The following is a 21549-nucleotide window of genomic DNA, read 5'->3' as shown; positions in this document are numbered from 1 at the left end:
TGATGGGCACTTCTGAGACTGCACTGATGTGCTTTTGAGGCTGCACTGATATCTTCTGATGTGGGAATACAGCTGACGATTACCATGTCTCCTCTCTCTGCATGCTGTGACAGCATGAGGAAAGTGCAGCCAATAAATGGTAACTGTATTTCCATTGTGATCAGCTGTGCCATTGGACACAGCTGATTGCATTGGAAAAGGATGCTGTGATTGGCCCTTTACCATGTCATGTGATTAGCTGTGTCCAAAGGACACAGCGATTACAAAGCTCACCGGGTGCGCGACCCAGGGGGCACATGGGTGGCACGGTTCTGGAGGATGTCATATGACGCCCTCCCATATCTAAGCGACCACGCTGTATCCATCATTCAGCTATTGCCCGGTCTTCAAGTGGTTAATGCAGGAAATGCATTAAAGCAAAAAAAATGTTTTAACTTTAGAACCACTTTAATAACAAGCCTTTGTTGAATTTGCAATTTACAACATGCTGACAAATGGTTATAGCTGCAACTGCCAGTTGTAAGGCAGAAGCAAAGGCTGCCTTCAATAGGGTTTAAAAGTGTCTATCAGAATCCTTATTGGAGGGAGCTGTCATGCTGACAGCTTGAGAGGAGAGGAGAGCCGGTAATCGGCCTTCCGCGGAGGGGACATGTACACTGATCATCAGGGCACTGATTATCAGTGTGACCTGATGATCAGTGTAGCCCCAGCAGTGCCACCTGTCAAAGTCCATCAGTGCCAGCTGTCAGTGCCAATCAGTGCCACGTGCCAGTGCCTATCAGTGCCACATCAATACCACATATTAGTGCATACCAGTGCACATCAATGCCAAATATCAGTGCCCATCTGAGCTGCCTTTTAGTGTCATCCATCAGTGCCAGTCAGTGCCACCTATCAATGCCAATCAGTGCCACCTATCAGTGCCACCTATCAGTGCCAGTCAGTGCCGCCTATCAGTGTGCATCGGTGCCACCTATCAGTGCCGCCTAACAGTGCCGCCTAACAGTGCCAGTCAGTGCGCCTATCAGTGCCGCCTAACAGTGCCATATATCAGTGCCATGTATCAATGCTGCCTTTCAGTGCCCATCAGTGATGCCTGTCAATGCCCATCAGTGCCACCTACCAGTGCTTCCTCATCAGTGCCTATCAGTGCAGCCTATCAGTGCCCATCACTGCAGCCTCATTAGCGCATATCAGTGAAGGAGAAAAATCACTTATTTACAAAATTTTATAACATAAACTAAGAAAAAACTTTTTTTTTTTCAAAATTTTCAGTGGTTTTTAGTTTGTTTAAGAAAAAATAAAAATCCCAGAGGTGATTAAATACCACCAAAACAAAGCTCTATCTGTCACAAAAAAATGTCATATGGGTACAGTGTTGCATGACCGCGCAATTGTCATTCAAAGTGCAACAGCGCTGAAAGCTGTAAATTGGCCTGGGCAGGAAGGGGGTATAAGTGCCCAGTAGGCTAGTGGTTAAACTCTTCTGGGAAGGCTGTCCACAAGGTTTAGGAGTGTGTCTATGGGATTGTTTGACCATTCTTCCAGAAGCGCATTTGTGAGGTCAGGCACTGATGTTGGATGAGAAGGCCTGGATCGCAGTCTCCGCTCTAATTCATTCCAAAGGTATTCTACTGGGTTGAGGTCAGGACTCTGCGCAGTCAAGTTTCTCCACCCCAACTCACTCATCCATGTCTTTGTGGACCTTGCTTTGCGCACTGGTGTGCAGTCATGTTGGAACAGGAAGGGGCCATCCAAAAACTATTCCCACAAAGTTGGGAACATGAAATTGTCCAAAATGTCTTGGTATGCTGACGCCTTAAAATTTCCCTTCATTGGAACTAAGGGGTCAAGCCCAACTCCTGAAAAACAACCCCACACCATAATTCCCCCCTCCACCAAACAGTACACTTGACACAATGCAGTTAGTCAAGTACCGTTCTCCTGGCAACTTCTAAACCCAGACACATCCATCGGATTGTTAGACCGCATGATTCTTCATTCTAGAGAACACATCTCCACTGCTCTAGAGTCCAGTGGTGGCGTAATTTACACCACTGCATCCAACGCTTTGCATTGCACTTGGTGATGTAAGGGTTGGATGCAGCTGCTCAGCCAAGGAAACCCATCCCATTAAACTCTCTACGCACTGTTGTTGTGCTAATCCAAAGACCACATGAAGTTTAGAGGTCTTAATTATTGACTCTGCAACCAGTTGGCGACTTCTGCACACTGTGCGGTTCCGTATGTGCTGACCCCACTCTGTCATACGTGGCCTAACACTTTGTGGCTGAGTTTCTGTTGTTCCCAGTTGCTTTCACTTTGTAATAATACCGCTAACAGTTCAAATTTCACAGATGGACTTATTGTATAGGTGGCAACCACGCTTGAATTCTTGGAGCTCCTGAGTGCGACCCATTCTTTCACAAATGTTTGTAGATGTAGTCTGCATGCCTAGGTGCTTGATTTTATACATTTGTGGCCATGGAGGTGATTGGAACACCTGAATCCAATAATTTGGAGGGGTGTCCCAATACTTTTGGCAATATAGTGTATTTTATTGACACTTTGTGAATGCTTAAAGCTAGACACATACTACTAAACAGGCAGAACAAGTAGCTAGGGTGTATAAGGTATAATTATTATCTGATAATTATTTTGTGTTAACTATTAACACACTACTTTCCCTAATATATCAGGTTCAAATCTCCACACCAATGATCAGCAATAGCTGCAGCCAGTCCAGATATAAGCAGAAAAAAAAAGGAAGAAAAGAAACCCATGGTCAACTACTGAAACATAGCCTGACAATGGAAAAATGTGATAATGTGAGTCCAAAGCAGACAAAATGGGAGCGGTCAAGGTACACATATACTAATTGTCACACACTGCAACCAATTTAGGTGTGGTCAAAACACCTGAAAGATTATGGATTACAAACCTAATTAGGTGGAGCAGAAAGTGTTGACATGTTCTCCCTTATGTTTTTTTTTTTGAGAGCAGTCACATTAGTCACTGCCTATATAATTGCTTAGCAAGCATGGGTCCATGGACATATTAGGCAAATGGCCCAGCTGCTTCTATGATATTTGCGTATGATATCGCTTCTCGGCCTTTTGGCTAAGATCAAGTGTAGTATCTGTTCTTATCAGTGTCCAGTGGGGGTGCTACCGACCATTCTAGTTTACGGGGATGGTTGTTGTACAGTACCCTCACTGGTATGATGGGGGTCCGGAAGGCTAGTACCGGAGGGACAGAAACCAGGGAGCGCCATGATTCGTTCTGGGGCCTTGGGAGTAATTCCTCTGGGGAGACCGGAAAGACCCAGTTCCTCCTGGTTTGAGCATGCTACCTTGGTCTGGCCTGGGGCTGAGGAGGCAAAAAGTCCGCAAACTCAGTGCCCCCTGAGGAGACGCGCTCAGGGGTGTCACTAGTAACACTTGGGTGTGGGACCCCACGGTGTGAAGATGACACATGGCCACTGTTTTTACACTCTTTTTTGCACAGCGCCCTAAGGACCAGGTCTTTTGGCTAAGTCCAGGGCAATTTTTGCTACGGGCCTCAGGGCCTGGTCTGTGCACTATTAGGCACGGTACCACTTTTTTATTTTATTCTATTTATTTAAACCACTCCCACGTTTTGTCACTTTTTGCTTTCTTATGTGTGTGTTTTTCACGGATGGAGGGTGTGGGTCCTCGGGCCTTACCTGAAGTCTAGGGGGAGGATGTGTGGCCATACGGTTCCTTCCTCCCCTGATCCCTAGGGGGTTTTCTCTTCGGGAGAACCCCCTTGCCTAGTACTGGATGTCCGGCTTCGGCTGGGCATAAGGAACGGTGGTCCACCAGGCCTTTTGGCCAGGAGGACCAAATGGGAACCTTGTCCCTGTCAGGAGCTTCGTGCCCCGGGGGATCGGGTGAACGGTCCAACCCTTTCGGGGGTAGGACAAACACACCCCTAAGTGCACGTTTTTCGTGTGTGTGTTTCTGCACTTGCACTTTTTTGCGGACACTTACGGGTTTTTTCGTTACAGTCTCACGTTTGCGGACTTAAAAAAAAAAAAAAAAAAAAAAAATTTGCGTATGATACCACAGACAGCCATCACTCACTTCGGGGTGTTGAATGGACTGTTCTGTGGAACCTTTTCTCTGGAGGACATTGACGGCGCCTGGCGGGTGCTGTGCTGTTTTAAGGACGCTTTATGGTGCGCCAGAAAGCGCCTCATCCACCAGCGGGAGAGGATGTCCATTGAGGACTGCCGCAGACTGATCCTCAGTCTGCTCAGAGACTATTCCTTGATGGACTTTAAGGAGGAAGAGGACGTCTGAAGATTTCCCCCTTCCCCCTACTCCCCCTTGCGTGTCTTTGTCTTTCAATAAAGCTTCGGGCCTGTGTTTCCCCCTTCCTTCCCCCCCCCCCCCCCCCCACACACCCGATGCCTATTGTAAAGTGTGATTTTCGGTTTTCCGGTTTTTTCGCTTTCGTTTACTGCATGACTTAGTACTGCGTATCAGGATGCTATGGTTTTTGGGGTAAGCGGCGTCATGCATGACGTGGCGGTCTGGGGATTCATCCTCTGCACATCACGTCAGGCATCATACCGCTGAGCGAATGTATTTATTTCTGAATGTATTTATTGTATGCTTGAACTGTATTGCTATGTGGTGCGCTGCGTCGCAGTACAGGGTGAGATGTACCCCGATTACACGTATCATGTTGTTTTTGATGCTTCTGTAATAAAAGTATCTTTTCAGTCAAAAATTTGCGTATGATAATGTTGTATCCACTAATTTTGATAGGTGATACTTCCTTCTCAAATAGACCAAAACTTTTTTTTTAACTACACTGGGGTTGATTTACTAAAAACGTAATACTGCCAAGCAAATATTAGTAAATAAGGTGAACCTGTGCTCACTTTAAATACTCAATCGTTTGTGAAGGAAATTACGAAAAAATAGATTTTTCCTAAATCATTTCAAAGTGAACACTGGTTCACCTTATTTATTAACATTCACTTTCCTAAGTCAACAGCCTCAACACCATTAGTAAATCAACCCCACCTATTCTACAAGTTGAGCCATCACTGCTAATATTCCATTAAATGCTACTACATGAAGGCCAATGGACTTTCAGCAGAGGGTTCATTTACCTGCTATAACTGTACTGATAGCTGCTCCAAGAAAATTTAAAAGGTATAACAAAGGTGCATCATGTTCCATCAATTTATGTAAATTTACAAGTATGTACAATAGATACTTAGAAAATTAATTTTCTTGCTAAATGAACTTATGGTATGCTAGGTGACTAATACTAGGTAATAAAGTAAAGAGAAACATACATTGTGCAATAATTAATTAAAATAATCTTTAAATTGTCTTAAAGAATTCTGACGGGCTCCTATGGATTACTACACAGATTAATGTACATTAGCTTTGCACTCCACATTGCCTTATGATATACAGCTAAATGTCTCCCACGATACAAAAGGGATTTTCCCCCATTACCTCTAGTTCTTTAGCCTTGTTTTTAGCATCATCCAGCTTCTTCTTTTTGCTTTCTGGCATCAGGTCATCAAGCCAGCTAAGCTCCCGACTTGTGAAACAGAAATCCATTACTTTTCGAACAAACACAAGTGCGAGGACCTGCAACCAAACCACAAATGATCACTGACATCAGCTCTCTTACCCTTACATAAGAGCAAGCTGCTCAGAATGCACATATTCCTGACACAAATAGTGTTCAGCATATATTACATATCATGTCATCATGTTGATTTAGAGTGCAATCGAAGCTACACCCAATATATTCAAGGTCAACCCATTTCTTGCTGTGTTTTTTTGTTCCTACAGTGTATGTAAATCCTTTTTAATAATGTCAGTATGTGAAGATATGTATGTTTCCTGGAAATCCTGGAAATCTGTTGGGAGGATATCATGGTGGTAAACTCTGCAATTCAATCAGCAATGCAGCCATGATTTGTAAACAATGAAACTTTATTCTATACAAGTAACTTCATATAACCACAAATGAACAGTTTATACTAGCAGATTTGTACTGTTATGTCCAAATTCAATCTGGTGCCATGCCATTGCTTGTGTATTGCTATTCTTATCAAGCAGTAAGCTTTAAAAAGAGCCCTTGCCAACTTCTGTAGCTGCAGCTACTGTGAAGCTATTCATCCTCAAATTCACATCAAATGCAGAAGCTCCCCTGGCCCCCCCTATTCCGGACAACCAGTTCTTTATTTACATTAGAGATCAGAAATTTGGAAGGCAGCTGAGTTACTGCTGGATCAGCAGAGCTGAGTTGGCATGGACCAGTTTGGTCATGCCTCTCTTTGGAAGCAGCTGAACTATCATTCCACTCACCCTACCTGTACACATTTTTGTGGATCAGTTATACTTTTAAATGGTGCAGTAATTAATAAATAAATATTAGAAGTAAACTAATAAACATCAACCAACCATAATCACCAAGTTCTCAACCCATTCCCAAAACAGAACAGCTTTGACATCCCAAAAATAGAAATGACATGGAGCAAGCTTTGTGTGCACATCAACCAGCTCTACACCAACTACACATTATAATACAATAGTAACATCTCTCTTCAGCTTCCAAAGAGGTGAACAACAATATATTCATGCAAACACTTCACAATCTTTCATATGGCATCCTGCTGCCATCATTGAAGTCACACAAATATATGCATACTGGCTGTACAACACAGTCACTCGCCCAAGCAAAGGAAACCCAAATACAGCAGTAAGCACAGCTTGCATACGCCCAGATCTAGGCGACTCAGCCAACTGCTGTGATTTTAGGAGCATGTGGAAGGCTATTGTTACTTTTTGGATGAAGAGGGCAATCACTGACACCTTCTTGTGCTCTGAAAGGGTTTACAGGCTCTGGAAGTTGTATATTAGGCTACTATACAGTACCACACTTGCAGTGCCCCCCTCTCATACTGCTATGGGGTGCCACTGCATATTCTGAAAAATGCTGCCTTAGTCCACAACTCCAGTGATTCTACAGTGAATTTTGAAGATGAATTGCTCCACAGTGCCTGCAGCTACAGAATTTATTGAGGGCTTGTTTTAAAGCCCACGTACTGCTTGTTAAACATTAGTATATATTTAAATGTCCATAGCCTGGCCACAATTACATTTTAAGCTGTGTTCACGGTGTCCATACTAGTATGAGGCAAGTGAAGAACCATCAGACGAGGTGCAAGCCTATTCCCATGTCACCACAAGAAGTTATTAAGAGTCCATGTGTAATCTCTCCTGGGTAGCAATTTAGAGTATTCTGCTAACTCAACAGCCTATGCCAACAGAATTCCAGATCATCTGCATGTACAGTGCATGTAAGAAGACCTGACAACTATGATAGTAATTTCAAGACACAAAGGACATATATCAAAATGGAGTATGTTAAATAATTTGAACACAACTTGGTCCATTAAAGAGGACACAAACACAAAAATATGTTTTTAATTTTTTTACCATCATTGGGAAAACAATAGCAGCTGGAGACGCCTTAATAACCCAAAGTAAAACCAGGCAAGTCAGCTGTATGATGGTGAAAAGATGGACCTTTCGCAGAGGCACATGCCGCAGGTAGATAAAATCTGGCTGGTGTTTAGCTGGCATAGCGAAGAGAAGAAGCCGGTCAAAGAACTGCAACAAATAAAAACAGAAGTCATTATCAGTTCCAATGTGGCACATAAACACAATGCATTTTTACTTTAACGTATATCTAAAGCTTGTTTTGTGCTTTAACCACTTCCAGACCAGACACTTTTACCCCCTTCCTGACCAGGGCAATTTTCAGCTTTCAGTGCTATCACACTTTGAATGATAATTGCGCGGTCATGCAACACTACCCAAATGAATTTTTTTAAAAATTTTTGAGACAGATAAAGCTTTATTTTGGTAGTATTTATTCACTGCTGGGATTTTTATTTTTTTTGCTCTGTAAATAAAAATGTCCAAAAATTTGGAAAAATGTGTTTTCTTTATAAAATTTTGCAAATTAATAATATTTCATCATAAATCTTGGCCAAAATGTATTCCGTTATCTTTTTAGTAAAAAAAAAAAAAATCCAAATGAGTTTATAACCAAAAATTATAATTTTTAAACATTTTTTTTAACATATTTTTTATTGTTTTTTTTACATACTGTCACCCTAGCAGTACAGTGCACCATGGTGACTGTACTACTTGTGGGGGGTGATAAAGATTTTTTTTTTTTTTACACTGATTGCTTTACACCCATATAGGATGTAAAAGCAATCATTTCTCTTTCTCTCTGTCTGCATTCTTGCAGTCATTGAGAAGTACTGAGTGAGCTGTGATTGGTCACAGCTTGTCACATATTACAAGGCTGTTGTGAATAGCCTTGTACCATGTGACCTCTGTGATCATTCACAGATTTCACACGTAGTAAGCAATGATGTCACAAGTGACATCTTGCTTACTACTTTGCATGTGATCACTGATTGGCCAATCAGTGATCACATGATCGGGACCTCATACAGAGGGAGCGCGCACAAGCAGGGTGCAGGGAGGCCATTTTTAAACGGCCACCCGACCCTGCACTGCCACCGTCCGGCCGTTTATATACAATGGCCGGTTGGGAAGTGGTTAAATTCATCCTTGTAACCATTGACACTAGAAAATTCATAACTGCTGTCACCAGAACAGGAACAAAACAGTGCAAAGGCAACTATGATGTACATAATGTAGCACCCCCTAGCAGCCTATCAGAGATGACAACTTATCAAAGTAATGACTACTGCTTGTTATCATGGCTTACTGCACTTTGTATATCACTTTTGCCTTAATATATAATGCAATTCATATTTATTACAGCTCTGCTAGAAAAAGGGCAGCACAGTGGCTAAATGGGCAGCACAGTGGCTAAATGGTTAGCACTTCCGCCCGGCAGTACTAGGGTCGTTGGTTCGAATCCCAGCCACGGCACCACCTGCCTGGAGTTTGCATGTTCTCCCTGTGCTTGTGTGGGTTTCCTCCGGGTACTCCGGTTTCCTACCACACTCCAAAGACATGCTGGTAGGCTAATTGGATCCTGTCTAAATTGGCCCTAGTATGTATGAATGTGAGTTAGGGACCTTAGATTGTACACCCCTTGAGGGTTAGGGACTGATGTGAATGTACAATATATATGTGTAAAGCGCTGCGTAAATTGACAGCGCTATATAAGTACCTGAAATAAATAAAAAAGTATACAAACTGTGATCCAATTATATTTGCTTTGTTAAATTACAAGGAACCGATCTATCTTTAGCCATGGCTAAATCAAATGTTTAAAAAAAAAAAAAGGTTATAAAAATAAATAAAAATATCATCTATATGGGGACATGTCAAAAAACGTAAAGTGTTATTAAATGTAATCAAGCTTTTAATTAATCTAATTTGTGTTTTGCTCCAGGATTGCATGAGTCATAATGGCGTTGTAATGGATTTACTTTCTACCAACAGAATTTGCCTTTTGATAAAAACTAGCAAGTAAACAATAATAAGAATTGCTTCATTTTTATAAACTGGTTTACTGCCAAATCCAAATACATATAGGGCAAACTGAACAGCTGAACACAAAGGGTTGATTTACTAAAACTGAAGAGTGCAAAATCTAGTGCAGATGTGCATGGTAGCCAATCAGTTTCTGATTTCACCTTGTTCCGTTATTCCTTATACACACTGGACGTTTTTACAGCGGCTGTTTTTGGCTTTTGATGTTTTTTTCTACAGCCAGTAAACTCCCCAGCATGTTATCCTATGTGTCCATGCACACATAGACTGTAATCAACATTTTTTGGCAGGGAGGTTTTTTGGCTGGAAAAAAACCCAGGACTAGTGGGTTTCTAGACAAGTTTTTTAGCTGTAAAAACTCTCTCACACTGAAAAACGTGGGGTTTTTTGGTAAAAAAAAAAACAGTAAAAACCGCAAACGTGGAAAACATGGCTAAACGCTAATGCAAAAATGCTAAAAAAAAGCTGAAAAACTCACGTTTTTAATGTGACTTTACACAGCAAACGTTACCAGCGTTATCAAAACACCCAGTGTACATGGAGCCTAAAGCTCTGACAAGAGACTTGGAAGCTGATTTGTTTCTATGCAGAGCTGCAGCAGGATTTGCACTGTCCTGTTTTAATAAATCAACCCCATAGTTTAAAAAAGCTTGAAAAGTACTGTGCTCTGTGGCTGCACAGTATATTTAAAGGTTACAGTACCAGTGACCCTACAGGTGACACACTTCTTGCCAATTCTGTGTACTACTAGTGAACCTTCAAAAGGGCTGCAAGGGCTGGGACAGTGATAATAATGGGGGATTTTAACTACCCGGAAATTGACTGGAGTAATGGTACTGCAGGAACAGTTAAATGGCAAAACTTTGTAAACCTACTACAAGACAATTTTTAGGTACAGTTCATAGAAGCCCCTACTAGGAATGATGCTCTGCTGGACCTGGTAATCTCAAACCATGCAAAGCTTATTACATATGTCCATATAAAAGAATATCTGGGTAACAGTGACCATAACATGATTTCATTTATTGTAAGCTGTAAACAGCGAGCACATATGGGAAAAATAAAAACACTCATTTTCCAAGGCTGAGCGCTGCTCTCCAAGACTTAGACTGGGAGGGAATATTGGCTTAGATCAGTGTTTCTCAACTCCAGTCCTCATGGACCCCCAACAGGTAATGTTTTCAGGATTTCCATTATTTTGCACAGGTGATTTGATCAGTTTCACTGCCTTAGTAATTACCACAGCTGTTTCATCTGAGGGAAATCCTGAAAACATGACCTGTTGGGGGTCCATGAGGACTGGAGTTGAGAAACTGGCTTAGATGAACACAACAAAGAAATGGGAGTTCTTCAAAAAGACTGTATGTGAGCATACTGCAAAATATATTCCCATGGGCAACACGTTTAAAAGGCTAAAAATCAAACCTATATGGCTTACGGCCAAACTTAAAAAAGCTATAGATAATAAGAAAAGAGCTTTTATTAATTAAAAAAAAATGAAGGAACGCTATCATCGTTTAAACATTACAAAGAATATAACAGAATATGCAAAAAGGAAATAAAGGCTGTAAAAATCGAAAACGAACAACAGATTGCAAAAGATAGCATGACCAACCCCAAAAAATTCTTCAAGTATATTAATAGTAAAAAGGTCCGGTCCGAGCATGTAGGCCCTTTACAAAATAATCTAGAGTGGGTGACTGGGGACAAAGAGAAGGCAAATTTATTAAATACCTTCTTCAGCTCTGTGTATACAAAGGAGCATGGAGGAGCTCTTGTCCATAATGGACATGGTATTGACACAGCTCCAGATAATCCACATTAGCTCACAACTTATATGATCCAAAAATATTTAGAGAGTATAAAGGTGAACAAAGCACCTGGACTGGATGGCATACACCCACGGGTCTGTAAAGAATTGAGCTCTGTCATTTCAAAGCCATTGTTTCTAATTTTAGGCACTCTTTAATGACTGGCATAGTACCACTGGATTGGCGTAAGGCCAATATGGTGCCAATATTTAAAAAGGGGTCAAAATCTTTACCAGAAATCTTTATAGAAGTTAAACTAATAGACCTGTTAGTTTAACTTCTATAGTTGGGAAGATACTGGAGAGTTTAATAAAAGACCACATAGATGAGTTCTTGCTGGAAAAAAATATTTTAAGCAACAGACAGCATGGATTCATGAAAGACAGAAGTTGTCAAACAAATCTGATTTCTTTTTATGCGGGGATGAGCAAAACCTTGGACAGAGGGATGGCAGTGGACGTGGTATACTTGGATTTTGCAAAAGTGTTTGACACAGTTCCCCACATACGGCTAATGTGTAAGGTAAAGTCTACGGGCTTGGAAAAATCTGTATGTAAATAGATAGAAAACTGGCTAAAAGATCGTATGCAAAGAGTAGTGGTTAATGATTCATACTCTGAATGGTCTAGGGGTGTCAGTAGTGTACCCCAAGGTTCAGTGTTGGGACCCTTACTTTTTAATATATCTAGAAACAATATATGGTCTGGGATTATAAATTCCATTTCAGTCTTTGCAGATGACACCAAGCTGTGCAGTAGAATAACGTCCTTACAGGATGTCTTCAACTTACAAGCCGACCTCAATGCACTGTTTAATTTGGCAACTATGTGGTAAATGAGGTTTAATGTTGATAAATGTAAGGTTATGCACTTGGGGGCTAAGAATATGCATGCATCATACATACTAGGGGGGTACAACTGGGGGAATCAATGGTGGAGGAGGATCTGAGAGTTCTGGTAGATCACAAGCTTAATAATGGCATGCAATGCCAAGCTCCGGTTTCTAAAACAAGCAAAATCCTCTCTTGTATTAAAAGAGGTATAGACTCCAGAGAGAGATATCATATTACCCCGGCACAAATAGTTAGTAATACCTCATCTGGAATATGCAGTTCAGTTTTGGGCACTAATTCACAAAAAGAACATTGGGGAACTGGAGAAAGAACAGAGAAGGGCAACCAAACTGATAAGAGGCATGGAGGAGCTCAGCTATGAGCAAAGATTAGAGGAACTGAATTTATTCTTTCTTGAGAAGAGGAGATTAAGGGAGGATATGATCAACATGTATAAATACATCAGTGGTTCATATAGTGAACTCGGTGTAGATTTATTCACCATGAGGTCATCACAGAGGATAAGGGGGCACTCTTTACGTCTGGAGGAAAAGAAATGTCATCTCCAAACACAGAAAGGTTTCTTCACAGTGAGAGCCTTGAAAATGTGGAATAGACTTCCTCAAGAGTTGGTCCTGGCCAGCTCAGTGGATTGCTTTAAAAAAGTCCTGGATTCTTTCATAGATACACAGAATATATAACTGGATACTAACATTTATAGGTAAGGTTGATCCAGGGAATACCCGATTGTCTCTCAGGGGATCAGGAAGGAATTTTTTTCCCTGCAGGAGCAAATTGGATCATGCTTTGCTGTTTTTTTTTGCCTTCTACAAACAAAAGGTGATGGGGGTCATGGTCCATGAGAAGCTAACCGCTATTCTCAATGACACCTACGCTAAGGCTGGCCATACACTATACAATTTTCTTACAGTTTTCTGTCCAATTTCCTTTAGATTTACCTTCAACTATGTAATGCAAGGGATACTAATACTAATTGGATACAATTGAAAGTGTTGTTTAGTTTTGACCTCATATTATATGGTTTTTGGTAACTCTAAACCAAAATTCTCAAGAAAATTGTATAGTGTATGTGTAGCCTAAATTTCCAAAAGTATGGACCCTGTGTTTAGATTATAATAAAACTACTCCACTCTCTCAATACACAGACTAATTTTAATTCTTACGCTACTAACATTAGTAAATGGATAGGAAAGTATATTATATTTACTTGTTTTGAACTTTTGTTTACATTTCTTCAATTACCTCCTGATTTCCAGGCCTAGGCAAATTATGTCATACATCCCAGAAGTCTTCAGGAGGGGAGGGAGGGTTTTCAGCTCAGCCAATGACTGAGCAAAGGGCAGATGGATTCCAGGAAGTAAATGCTACATGAATCATCTGCTCTTACTCAAAATGGCCACTGCCAGAAATGCCAGGGGGTATTTTTCAAAATTATTTCACAGCAAAATATAGCACAGAGACATGAATAGATGTGTGAGTTTTATCTGGATATTAACAATGAATAAGTAGTATTTTTGGTTTGTGGTGCTCAGATGCAGCACAGTTCCACGTTAACTACTGGAGTAACGTGAGGTGGTGGCTTGACTGAGCTCTGTGGACTCTTTAATTTTACCCATCCATTTTTTTTCCTACCTACTCTCCTCACTTCTCTTCACCCTTTTCCTTTGCACTTTGCATTCTTCCTGTCCTTTCTATACCTGTCACACTACATACACTCTGTATGTACTGCCAGCAATTTTTCTCCTCCCTCCAGTTGTCATTGGTATTATACACTGTTGTACACTGTTTAAAAAAAGTAAAGGAACACTTTGAAAACACATTAGATCTCAATGGGGAAAAATATCATGCTTGATATCTATACTATAGATATGGACTGGGTAATGTGTTAGGAACATAAGGATGCCCCATTGTTTGATGGAAATGTAAAGTATCAACCTACAGAGGACTGAATTCAAAGACATCCCGAAAATCAAAGTGAAAAAATGATGCAGCAGGCTAGTCAATTTGCTGAAATTTCATTGCAGCAACTCAAAATGGTACTCAGTAGTTGGTATGGCCCCCACGTGTTTGTCTGCATGCCTGACAACATAGGGGCTTGCTCCTCCCAAATCTGGACCAGGGCATCACTGAGCTCCTGGACAGTCTGAGGTGCAACCTGGCGGTGTCGGATGGACAGAAACATGATATCCTAGAAATGTTCTATTGGATTTAAGTCAGGCGAGTGTGGGGGCCATGTAATGGTATCAATTCCTTCATCCTCCAGGAACTGCCTGCATACTCTCGCTACATGAGGCCGATCATTGTTATGCACCAGGAGGAACCCAGGACCCACTGTACCAGCATAGGGTCTGACAATGGATCCTAGGATTTCATCCTGATACTTAATGGCAGTCAGGGTTCCATTGTCTAGCCTGTAAAGGTGTTTGCGTCCCTCCATGGATATGCCTCCCCAGACCATCACTGACCCACCACAAAAACAGTCATCCTGAACAATGTTACAGGCAGCATAACGTTCTCCACGGCTTCTCCAGACCCTTTCACGTCTGTCACATGTGCTCAGTGTAAACCTGCTCTCATCTGTGAAAAGCACAGGGCAACAGTGGCGGACATGCCAATTCTGGTGTTCAATGGCAAATGCCAATTGAGCTCTCTGATGCCAGGCCACTAGAGGACCTCAGGCCACCCTCATGAAGTCTGTTTCTGATTGTTTGGTCAGAGACATTCACACCAGTGGCCTGCTGCAGGTCATTTTGTAGGGCACTGGCAGTGCTCATCCTGTTCCTCCTTGCACAAAGGAGCAGATATCAGTCCTGCTGATGGGTTAAGGACCTTCTATGGCCCTATCCAGCTCTCCTAAAGTAACTGCCTATCCACTGGAATCCATGCTCTTGAGACTGTGCTGGGAGACACAGCAAACCTTCTGGCAATTGCATGAATTGATGTGCCATCCTGGAAGAGTTGGATTGCCTGTGCAACCTCTGTAGGGTCCAGGTATCGTCTCATGCTACAAGTAGTGACACTGACCCTAGCCAAATGCAAAACTAGTGAAATACAGTCAGTAAAGATGAGTAGGGAAAAAAATGTCAGTGGCCTCCACCTGTAAAACCATTCCTGTTTTGGGGGTTGTCTCATTGTTGCCCATCCAGTGCACCTGTTGTTAATTTCGTTAACACCAAAGCAGCTGAAACTGATTAACAACCCCCACTGCTACTTAACTGACCAGACCAATATCCCAGGAGTTTCATTAACTTGATGCTATAGTCTGATTAAAAAGTGTTCCTTTTTTGAGCAGTGTATTTTCAACTGTTGCAAAAATAAGCATAATGCTTTTACTTTATGATACCATCTTCAGCGTCGTTCAACATTGCTGCATTGTCCCAATTATTTGGGTTTACGGAAATTGTATGTAATGCACTCATGTGCCTTCATTTGTAATGCTCTCTAAAACCAATAAACGTTTGGTAGAAGAAAAGGCTGGGCAGAAAAGTGCTAAATACCCATGTAATAGTTAAATAAATATCCTTTAAAAGAAAAATTTGATTTGTTGAAATACAACTGCTGATGGTTAAAGAACCTTTACTCTGTACAATTTATTACTGTTGTGCCTTTGCACATGTAAGGTCAGCCATGTTTTTTTGCTTAAGCTGACATGCATTGAGCAATAAACTTCTCAATGTGCTTGGTTTCTTCCTCTGGAGACATAACACTTGGCACCCATTTGTATTTATTGACAGGTAAATATGAGAAGCTTGAACCTTTTAGTGAATTATGAATTTCTTTATGCACATGTATAAATGGCTTCAATTTACAGGTTTAATACTCATAAAAAGAATACCAAAACAAACAATTAAAAAAAACTTAGAGATCTTGAACGCATGGGTGTACGTATAGGGAGGCAGCATGCATTACTAATAATAGCTCTTAGATCTGGGAAAATAAAAGTCACACTTCATGCGTTTCTCACCTTATTTGTACTGCTCTTTCCCCTGCACATATACAGTCATGGCCGAAATTGTTGGCACCCTTGATATTTTTCCTGAAAATCAAGTATTTCACACAAAAAAGGTATTGCATTAACACATGTTTTGCTATACACATGTTTATTCCCTTTGTATGTATTGGAACAAATATAAAACAGAGGCAGAAAAGCAAATATGACATAATGTCACACAAAACCCCAAAAATGGGCTGGACAAAAGTATTGGCACCCTTAACTTAATATTTGGTTGCACACCCTTTGGAAAACATAACTGAAATCAGTCGCTTCCTATAACCATCAATAAGCTTCTGACACCTCTCACCCGGAATTTTGGACCACTCTTCCTTTGCAAACAGCTCCAGGTCTCTCTTATTGGAAGGACACCTTTTCCCAACAGCAATTTTAAGATCTCTCCACAGGTGTTCAATGGGATTTAGATCTGGGCTCATTGCTGGCCACTTCAGAACTCTCCAGCGCTTCTTTGCCATCCATTTCTGAGTGCTTTTTGACGTATGTTTGGGGTCATTGTCCTGCTGGAAGACCCAGGATCTTGGACGCAAACCCAGCTTTCTGACACTGGGCCCTACAGTGCGACCCAAAATCCTTTGGTAATCCTCAGATTTCATGATGCCTTGCACACAGTCAAGGCACCCAGTGCCAGAGGCAGCAAAACAACCCCAAAACATCATTGAACCTCCACCATATTTTACCGTAGGTACTGTGTTTTGTTCTTTGTAGGCCTCATTCCGTTTTCGGTAAACAGTAGAATGATGTGCTTTACCGAAAAGCTCTATCTTGGTCTCATCTGTCCACAAGACGTTTTCCCAGAAGGCTTTTGGCTTACTCAAGTACATTTTGGCAAACTGTAGTCTTGCTTTTTTATGTCTCTGTGTCAGCAGTGGGGTCCTCCTGGGTCTCCTGCCATAGCGTTTCATTTCATTTAAATGTCGACGGATAGTTCGCGCTGACACTGATGCTCCCTGAGCCTGCAGGACAGCTTGAATGTCTTTGGAACATGTTTGGGGCTGCTTATCCACCATCCGGACTATTCTGCGTTGCAATCTTTCATCAATTTTCCTCATCCGTCCACGACCAGGGAGATTAGCTACAGTGCCATGGGTTGCAAACTTCTTGATAATGTTGCGCACTGTGGACAAAGGCAAATCTAGTTCTCTGGAGATGGACTTGTAACCTTGAGATTGTTGATATTTTGCCACAATTTTGGTTCTCAGGTCCTCAGACAGTTCTCGTCTCCTCTTTCTGTTGTCCATGCTTAGTGTGGCACAGACAGACACACAATGCAAAGGTTAAGTGAACGTCTCTCCTTTTTATCTGCTTTCAGGTGTGATTTCTATATTGCCCACACCTGTTACTTGCCCCAGGTGAGTTTACAGGAGCATCACATGCTTGTAACATTCTTATTTATCCGCAGTTGTGAAAGGGTGCCAATACTTTTGTCCAGCCCATTTTTGGAGGTTTGTGTGACATTATGTCGAATTTGCTTTCTTTCCTCCCTTTTTTTGTTTTGTCCCAATACACACAAAGGGAATAAACATGTGTATAGCAAAACATGTGTTAATGCAATACGTTTCGTGAGAAATACATGATTTCCTGGAGAAATATCAAGGGTGCCAACAATTTCGGCCATGACTGTATATATATATCTACAGTGTATCCCTAAGCAATTAGCTGCCGATTGTCAGCAACCACCTTTTGCTGGTTGCCCTAGCAGCTCTGAACGTACACAGCAGCTGTCACAGACAGGTAGAATATCCCATATTTCACAGGAGACTTCCAGAGAACAATTACTTGGGCACCTGGGAGCATTTACCAGCACAAAGGGAATAATGGCCTGCCAATCTTTCAGTGATAGAAAAGACACAATCTTTCTTTCTCCCAATGAGGACAAAGAGTGCTGCCTCTAGACAACTAGTGTTCTGCACACTAATCATTTATGTATGCTGGCATGCAGCCTGGTAGGACAAAATGTATTAAAAAGAGACGGTCAGAAACTGGGTTAATTATCAAGATTGCTTGCATCACATTTTGTTTATGTATTTTGTGCTGACTTCAGGATTTTTGTGAAGTTATTTGAGGTTTCTGCAAAAATCTTTATCACCTGAAAATAGTGAGCATCATTTTTGTCTAACCCTAGTCTAGAGTGCTTTGGACGTGATACAGCGATGTCAACCTACCTGAAATCCAGAGAGTCACCTAGTTTTTCACTGCTCTTACCCTATATGGCATACAAATCCACCTGGATGCCTCTTCTCCATCAGAGATCTGACTGACTCTATGCCCTGTATAGTTGCCAGTTTACCAATATTTTGAAAGTCATGATACGTATGTACGAGGGGTGTTCAAGTCAAACCGGGACTTTTTAGTTTATATAATAAAAGAACAAATTTCAAAGAGTGGAAACTGCATTTATTTTTCAATATACTCCCCGGCTACATTTATACACTTATCCCAGCGTTTAACTAATACCTGGAAAGCTCCCGCATAGAAAGATTTGTCAGTACGACTGAACCATCCTGGGACATTCGTGAATTATTGTGTTCACCATTTCCACAGAAAGTTTTGTCTCTTGTGCAATTTCACAACAGGTTATGCGTCGATTATCCAGGATCAGGTGTTCCAGGCACTGACTGTTCACAGGAATGACTGCTGTGGGCTGGGAACCACCAAGGCCAAGATTCTTACTGATGGATATATGGCCATCTTTGAAAATTTTACACCATTCAAATGTCTTACTGCGACTGAGCATCTCATCACCGTACTGTGCTTGAAGTCTTCTGTAGATATCAGCGGGTTTTACGCAGTTTTGCACGCACTAACACCATTGTCTTCCATCTTGAATAATGGACTCTGGACTAGCCCGTGACATGTGCACCATCTATCAGTAAAAGGACACACTTGCCACTTACCTCTGCGTGTAGTACTGCCACCCTAGCATCCCTTATAGCTGTAAAATTAAAAGTCCTGGTTTGACTTGAGAATCGCTTGTATATGCAGCCTACATATGTACATACGCAGCTTACAGCTAGTGTGCATTCAGGTGTGCACACCTGTCCATACACACCTGCCAAACTCAGAAGAGCAGGTCAGTCCATATAGCCACTGTTTCTCCATTGACTAACATTGGCTGCTGCACTATGAAGTATGTATGAATGCTGTTCTGCCACAGTCTGCTGGGAGTAATTCTCTTTATATGTTATTACTTCTGCATAGACACTACATGGTACCACTCCTATTGCTGGAACTGGTTCTAGGATCTGTTCTTGTTTACTTGACCTGGGCAACTTCCTATGTCTTCTCAATATTTTTTTTACTCTGTGCATTTGGTATTCTCCCTTCTACTTTATAAATTTAGCCACACCCTTTAAACAATATAGCCACACCTAATTTTTTTTAGCAAAGCGTGAACTTCTCCCTGATCATCCTATAATCTGTTTTCCCAAGTTCAAGTCTCTACATGATAATGGGCATGGCATCCTCCTACGCCTGGTACACTAGCATTACTAATCAGAATTAGGATCTCCTATATGCTTCTGTAAATATGTGGCTGATGCAAGCAGAGAAATTATATTGGACACAATAGATACAAAGAGTGTCAGGCTGGAGCTGATGGCAGCCCAGACCATATTCAATCTTGCAGGCTCAGAAGCAGATACATATTTGCACCTGTGGGTCCTACAAAACAGGACAGATACCAAGACAAATGTATTGCAAATTTGTTAATCAGGGACAGAGAGCTGAACATGCCTTTCCCATGAGGGGCATTAAAGAAGAATAAAACTCTGAAAATTGTGCCCAAAAAAGCAGGCAAAGGGCAAAGAACAGGTCACCAGTATTGTCTGTGACCTCCCTGCAGCTGATCTTCCCTCATTATGTATTATGCAGTTACCATGCATTGTGTTTTTGTGGAGTGTGGCCACGTTGTATAGGCAGGGCTTCCTCATGTCAGAGCCCCCATCAAGAAGAACAGTGAGAAAATCTTATTCCAAATCTCCTGAACAGTCAGAGACAGTAGTGCCTTGGACATCACACTTCAGATATACAGTCATGGCCGAAATTGTTGGCACCCTTGATATTTTTCCTGAAAATCAAGTATTTCACACAAAAAAGGTATTGCATTAACACATGTTTTGCTATACACATGTTTATTCCCTTTGTATGTATTGGAACAAATATAAAACAGAGGCAGAAAAGCAAATATGACATAATGTCACACAAAACCCCAAAAATGGGCTGGACAAAAGTATTGGCACCCTTAACTTAATATTTGGTTGCACACCCTTTGGAAAACATAACTGAAATCAGTCGCTTCCTATAACCATCAATAAGCTTCTGACACCTCTCACCCGGAATTTTGGACCACTCTTCCTTTGCAAACAGCTCCAGGTCTCTCTTATTGGAAGGACACCTTTTCCCAACAGCAATTTTAAGATCTCTCCACAGGTGTTCAATGGGATTTAGATCTGGGCTCATTGCTGGCCACTTCAGAACTCTCCAGCGCTTCTTTGCCATCCATTTCTGAGTGCTTTTTGACGTATGTTTGGGGTCATTGTCCTGCTGGAAGACCCAGGATCTTGGACGCAAACCCAGCTTTCTGACACTGGGCCCTACAGTGCGACCCAAAATCCTTTGGTAATCCTCAGATTTCATGATGCCTTGCACACAGTCAAGGCACCCAGTGCCAGAGGCAGCAAAACAACCCCAAAACATCATTGAACCTCCACCATATTTTACCGTAGGTACTGTGTTTTGTTCTTTGTAGGCCTCATTCCGTTTTCGGTAAACAGTAGAATGATGTGCTTTACCGAAAAGCTCTATCTTGGTCTCATCTGTCCACAAGACGTTTTCCCAGAAGGCTTTTGGCTTACTCAAGTACATTTTGGCAAACTGTAGTCTTGCTTTTTTATGTCTCTGTGTCAGCAGTGGGGTCCTCCTGGGTCTCCTGCCATAGCGTTTCATTTCATTTAAATGTCGACGGATAGTTTGCGCTGACACTGATGCTCCCTGAGCCTGCAGGACAGCTTGAATGTCTTTGGAACATGTTTGGGGCTGCTTATCCACCATCCGGACTATTCTGCGTTGCAATCTTTCATCAATTTTCCTCATCCGTCCACGACCAGGGAGATTAGCTACAGTGCCATGGGTTGCAAACTTCTTGATAATGTTGCGCACTGTGGACAAAGGCAAATCTAGTTCTCTGGAGATGGACTTGTAACCTTGAGATTGTTGATATTTTGCCACAATTTTGGTTCTCAGGTCCTCAGACAGTTCTCGTCTCCTCTTTCTGTTGTCCATGCTTAGTGTGGCACAGACAGACACACAATGCAAAGGTTAAGTGAA

At 41.6% G+C, this 21549-nt stretch overlaps 1 protein-coding gene and 1 pseudogene across 1 annotated transcript in view; one reads left to right on the top strand and one right to left on the bottom strand.

Annotated features, from left to right (window-relative positions):
• SLC4A8 (solute carrier family 4 member 8) overlaps window positions 1-21549 on the bottom strand; it is a 321698-nt gene that overhangs the window by 24427 nt on the left and 275722 nt on the right. Inside the window, exons 21-22 of the mRNA XM_089692984.1 lie at window positions 7500-7673; window positions 5502-5639 (exon numbers count right to left, since the gene is read on the bottom strand). Of these exons, the coding sequence (XP_089549110.1) occupies window positions 5502-5639; window positions 7500-7673 (312 nt within the window). The remainder of the gene's footprint in view (window positions 1-5501; window positions 5640-7499; window positions 7674-21549) is intronic.
• On the top strand, window positions 3101-3215 carry LOC149472121 (U2 spliceosomal RNA; annotated as a pseudogene).

The sequence above is a fragment of the Staurois parvus genome, unplaced genomic scaffold, assembly GCF_062004578.1.
Source record: "Staurois parvus isolate SC_StPar_1 unplaced genomic scaffold, SC_StPar_1.0 ptg000023l, whole genome shotgun sequence".
NCBI lineage: Eukaryota > Metazoa > Chordata > Amphibia > Anura > Ranidae > Staurois > Staurois parvus.
The sequence above is the reverse complement of the archived record's forward strand: the minus strand, read 5'-3'. Positions and strand labels throughout refer to the sequence as shown.